The following is a 6,066-nucleotide window of genomic DNA, read 5'->3' on the forward strand; positions in this document are numbered from 1 at the left end:
GACCAACCAGTCATTCCTTTTCTCTCTCTCATCTCCAGGTCAACGGGAGTCAATGGACTGTGGTTGAACTCAGACCATTTCTTCATTACTGCCTTTCCCCTCTTCCACTCACCAGTAGACCAATGTGGTTGCCAAAAAGCTTACATGACTGCTCATGTGTTCCCTTTGAGTTTCAGTCTTAGAGGTGGGGTTGTCCTGAAAGGACTTGATTGCTTTCCTTGATGGATTCCCAGTGAACACCTTGCTTGTTCTTGTAGTAGTCAATCATACTGACATTTTTGTTTGGGGTTTTTCCTGATGATCTTCTTTGAAGATGTATCTTCTGTTGCTCTAGTTGTTCCAGGCTGGTCTGCTTGTCCTTTCTAATGGGGATGTCCCACCTCAGAAGGTTCTGGATGGGAGTATGCTTTTCTTTATGCTGAGGAATTTCCTTTCTATTGTTATTTTGCTGAGATTTTTTTTTTTTTTTAACCAAGAATGGGTGTTAGATTTTATCAAATGCCTTCTCTTCGTTGATTAAGATGGTCATGTGATTCTTTTCCTTTGTTTTATTAGGGAGTCTTCTGAGTGTAATTTATCTTTTAGTCATGTCATAGGTCAGTGGGCAGCCCATGAATTAGCTACCTGTCATATATATCTTCTCCTGCCGCTGGGGGAACGCAAGGAAAAAGGACAGTTCTGTGTACAAAATATGAATGAATATAGCTACCTCCTTCATCAAGAGCAGTGGACAGAACCGCATTTTATTGAACGTGGACAGAGAAGACATTGTTTTCTGGAAACATGTCTGGAAAACACATCAAAGAATGTCACTTCTATAAAAGATTTCACTTTTTTTTATTGAAAGAGATTAAGGTTTCCTCAACCCCATTATTTCCCCCAGGGACTCACTTCTTTTTCTATCTTTTTATTGTAAATTGGGTAAGGGTCTACAGAGCAAATCAGTTTTCCATTCAACATTTCAGACACACTTTGTTTGATTGCAATCTCCACAATGTAATGTCACTTCTCACTTTCTCCCTGTGTTTCCTCTTTCCATTCCTCCTTTCTTAAGCCTTCCTTTGTCCTTGAGTAAATAAATATTGCCCTTTTAATCTCAAATGGTTTGCCTCTCTATTGTTATTGTTTAGAACTGTCTAATATTTGGCTAAAAATTGAGCCATGAATGTGGGTTCATTTCTAGGCCTAAAGGAAGACTAAGGACCATAGTCTTGTGGGTTCCACTCTCTCAATTTTACCCATAAGTCTGGTTTTTATTGTGATTTTGAGTTTTGGTCTATATTTCCCCCCACTTTATGTAGGACCTTTTAATGTGATCCTTGTCAGAGTGGTCAGAAGTGGTAGCTGGGCTCTACCTAGTTCTTCTGGTCTCAGGGTTGTGGAGGCTGAGGTCTCCAAGGGACTCATGGCTTCTTGCAGGTCCTAAACTTCCTTGTAATGCACTGACAAGACTCTGCAGACCCCAAATACTTCTTGTCCCTAATGAATACAGACTGAACCTTTCCTACATCTCCTCCAAACTATCACTTCTTAAGTCATGGCTAGTTACTGCCTGTAGATTAAAGCAGAAAGCAAAGAGCATGTCACCATTTGACTCTGATTCATGAGATATGATATTTTTCATGAGATATGATATTATTCCAGGGAAGTTCAAACATTGATGAAGAATTCATCCTGAAACAGTTTGACGTTGACTATGAGAACAAATCAAGCTATGATGAGCTTCACACGATGAGACAAAATCAGGTTCCTGTGGAACTAAGGTGTAGTGTGGGACCAAATAAACCACAGGAGCTAGATTTCTCCTTCCAGGAACTAGACTCCAAGAGGAAATTCCAGAAACCACAGGTAATTACAGAAGGGGGAAGATCAATGAAAATTAAGTCATACTAAAGTCTTGAGTGTGCTTGATTTCTGGTGCTGGTCTTTTAAAATGGAATTCTTAAGTTTTTACAAGTCTCATTGAACACAAACCATCACTCTTGACCATATACTTTTTTTAAAAAAACCTGATCATTCATTAACCAATTACTTAATTACTTAATTTCCATATTAATGAATTGCCTTGAAGACAGAAGACTACAGTAGCAGGAAGGAAAAAAAAAAAAATCTCTGTTCTAATGGGCCCCTATGATTTTACTTTTCTACACAATGTGTTACTGCAAATATTGTCTATATGTATGTGATGTATTATTATTAGTTGCCATCAAGTTAGCTTTCACTCATGGTAACCCCATGTGCCACAGAACAAAACATTGTCCAGTCCAGTTGTGTGCTAACTTCGTGAACCTTGTTATGATTGAGCCCATTGTTGAGGCCACTGTGTATTATTTTATGTACCTTCCAACATAGGAGGCTGCCTCATCTTCCAGCATCATATTGAACAACTTTCTGTTGATTGGCTCATTTTCAGAAGTAGATTGCCCAGCTTTTCTTCCTAGTCCATCTTAGTCTTAAAGGTCTGCTGAAACCTGTCCACCATGAGTGACCCTCCTGATATTAGAAATATCAGTGGGATAATAGCTTTCTGCAGCATAGCAATGCACAAGTTATCAAAGTATTACAAACTGAGATAGTAGCTTTCTGCAGAATAGCAATGCACAAGTTATCAAAGTATAACAAACTGACAGAAGGGTGGTGGCAAAATAAAGCCCTGGTGGCACTGTGGGTTAGACATTGGGTTGCTAATTGCAACACTGGAGGTTCAAACTCACTAGTCACTCTGCGGGAGAAAGATGAGACTGTCTGCTCCCAAAAAGATTTAAATTCTCAGAAACCCTATATAGGTTGCTATGAGTCAGAATCAACTTGATAGAAGTGGGTTTGCTTTTTAAAAATTTGTTTTGGTATATATATATATGGGGCACAATTCAAAATGAGGAGAAATAGCTGGAAACATCCATTAATAATTGGAACAAGGGATGTACAAAGTATGAGTCCAGGAAAACTGGAAGTTATCAGAAATTAGATTGAATGTATAAAGACTGATATAATGAGAATTAGTGAGCTGAAATGGACTTTATATTAATATATATATTGTTGTTGTTAAATGCTGTCAAGTTAGTTCCAATCCATAGTAGAACCAACTTCTATATATATATAAGTCCTGGTGTAGTGCTGTGGGCTAATGCGCCAAACTGCAAAGCCATTTGAACTGCAAGGTCAGTGGTTCAAGTTCACCAGCTGTTCCTCAGAAACCCTATACAGGGTTGCTATGGGTCAGAACCAACTCGACGGCACTTCACAACAACAACAGCATATATATAAAACTGCTGGTCAATTTGAACTGCCAACCTTGTGGCTAGCAAGATTAGTAGACCAGTGCTTATCCTACAGCATCGCACCAGGGCTTTTACACAAATGTGTCATCTGGTTGGTTCCAATTCATAGCGACTCTATATAGGGTATCCAAGGAACAGCTGCTGAGTTTGAATGTCAAACCTTGAGGTTAGCAGTTCAGTGCTTATCCTACAGAGGCATACTAGGACTCCACATTTATATGTTGCGGTTGTAAAGGGACTTAGAGTCAGTTTTGAATCATAGGGTCTCTGAGCTTTAAATCCTTTACAGGAGCAGAGTCTCATCTTGGCGTGGCTGGTGGGCTCGAACCACTGATTTTGTGGTTCACAATCCAGTGTTTATCTTATAGAGCCATATATGTATATATTACATACATATGTTGTTGTTAAATGCCATCGAGTCAGGTCCGACTCAAAGCGACACTGTATAGGGTTTCCAGGAGCATCTGATGAGTTTGAACCACCAACCTTTTGGTTCAAATATATATACATATGTGCATATATATATATACACACATACATGCACACAAATCAAATAATGTAAGTCAAGCAACAGTCCTGAGTGTCTAAGTAAGAGGGAGAGTTAGTCAAGAGTTTCTTTCTTTGAAAGTGAAAAACAGTTACATTATCTCCAGTGACTTCATGCCTTTACATATCATCTTTGATATTACCTCTTCAATACTTTGGACATATTCATCACAATTTATAAATTATAAAACAGAATTTATAATTGAACACCACTGATTATCTATTTTGACATGTATCATGCTTTCCATCTTGGATGCTGTTTTATAGGATTATGAAAAGTGCATTCCATCACTGATATCAGTTAGCACTTGAAGTTTTTCACTTTCCCCTCATCTTTCTATAGAGTAAAATACAAAACGCTGATTAACAGACAAATTCTGTTCATCACAATTCAGATCAGAACCATGGTTTATCCTGAATCTGGGTTGAATCAAATTGCTCAATTCCTTGTACTTACAAATAATTGCACAAACACTGCTTTATAAACCACGTTGGTTATTGCCAAAATTGAACTTTTGACTGGCAGACGAGGATTAGTAGGCAAAAGTTCAAAATATGCTTCCACAAGGTATCACTTTCTGCCTAAAGAACATTTCTTATAATGTGAATCTACTGGTGATATTCAAAATTTGTATATCTGAAAATATCCTTATTCTACCTTCATATTGAAAAGATATTTTTGTGGATATAGAATTCTGGGCTCAAATTTTTTTTGTCTTGTTTTTTAATTTCTGTACTGCAAAGATGTTGTTGCTCCACTTTTCTGGCTTACATTGATTCTGGTAATAAATCTTATGGCATCCTTACCTTTGTTTGTTTGTTTTTTAACATAATGTGTTTTTGTCATTGTTGTTGGCTGTTTTTAAGACTTTTTGTTTGTCACTAACTTTGGGAAGTGGGATTATGTGTCTTACGTAAATTTCCTCAAACTTTGGGTGATTGGCATTTGCTGAGATTCTTTCATCTGTAGGGTTATGATTCTCTTCATTTTGAAATTTTTTTTATTATGGTCTCTTCAAATGTTATTTCTGTCTCTCATTACCACACATTCAGGGTTTCCCAGTACATGTGCATTAGACTGACCGAAGTTTTCCGTAGTCCCTTGCTGCTCTGTTCAATTTCTTAATTCTCTATCCTCTGAGGCTTTATTGCTATATCATTAAATTCTCTTATCATTTACTTGCAGTATCTAATGTGCTGTTAACCCCATCTAATGTGTGTTTTTTTACCACAAATATTATCTTTTCATCTCTTGAGCCTTTTTTTCTCAGATGCAGTAAGTTATGTAGAAACAATTTGGTTCTTTTGGATCTTGCTTTTAAGGTTTTTTTTTGGATGGAACTGAAGATGCTTAATGTAGGACTAATTATCCCCCACTGTAGGATAAGCACTCAATCGTCATGTCGGTTTGAACGGCAAGGCTGGCAACTCACCAGCCACTCCTTGGAAACCCTATAAAGAGGGCTGCTGTGAATTGGAACTGACCTGACATCACTCGTCTGTCAGTTTTTGTACTGTGGTGGCTTGTGTGATGCTGTAATTCTGGAATCTATGTCACTGTGATTTAAATATCAGCAGAGTCACCCATGATTGAAACGTTTCAGTGGAGAGTCCAGAGTAATACAGACTAGGAAAGACAAGCGTATTTATGAATGTTTAGTTGCTGGAAATCTTATGAATAGCAACATAACATTGTCAGATGTAGTGCTGGAAGATGAACCCCTCTGGTTGGAAGGCACTCAAAATATGACTGGGGAAGAGCTACCTCCTCAAAGTAGAGTTGACCGTGATAACATGAATAGAGTAAAACTTTTAGGATCTTCATTTGCTGATGGAGCACAATTCAAAATGAGGAGAAATAGCTGGAAACATCCATTAATAATTGGAACAAGGGATGTACAAAGTATGAGTCCAGGAAGACTGGAAGTTATCAGAAATTGGATTGAATGTATAAAGACTGATATAATGAGAATTAGTGAGCTGAAATGGACTTTACTGGCAATTTTGAATCTGACAATCAAATGCTTTACTATGCTGGGAATGACAAATTAATTAGGATTGGCATTTCATTTATGGTCAAAACCAACATTTCAAGATATATCTTGAAAGGGCTGTTTGATCAGAAGTGTGGTGAGACCTGGGGACTCCTAAGCCCATGGACGAGGATCTATCCACAGAGGGCTAGAGCCAAGAGTGAAGCGTCCAGCTGATACGAAGTGAGGGAAGATGGGAAAGGATG

At 37.9% G+C, this 6,066-nt stretch overlaps 1 protein-coding gene across 1 annotated transcript in view; it reads left to right on the forward strand.

Moving 5' to 3' along the window:
* FAM47E (family with sequence similarity 47, member E) overlaps positions 1-6,066 on the forward strand; it is a 69,797-nt gene that overhangs the window by 42,079 nt on the left and 21,652 nt on the right. Inside the window, exon 5 of the mRNA XM_006871605.1 lies at positions 1,645-1,848. Coding sequence (XP_006871667.1) covers positions 1,645-1,848 — 204 coding nt within the window. The remainder of the gene's footprint in view (positions 1-1,644; positions 1,849-6,066) is intronic.

The sequence above is a fragment of the Chrysochloris asiatica genome, unplaced genomic scaffold, assembly GCF_000296735.1.
Source record: "Chrysochloris asiatica unplaced genomic scaffold, ChrAsi1.0 scaffold00169, whole genome shotgun sequence".
Classification (NCBI taxonomy): Eukaryota; Metazoa; Chordata; class Mammalia; order Afrosoricida; family Chrysochloridae; genus Chrysochloris; species Chrysochloris asiatica.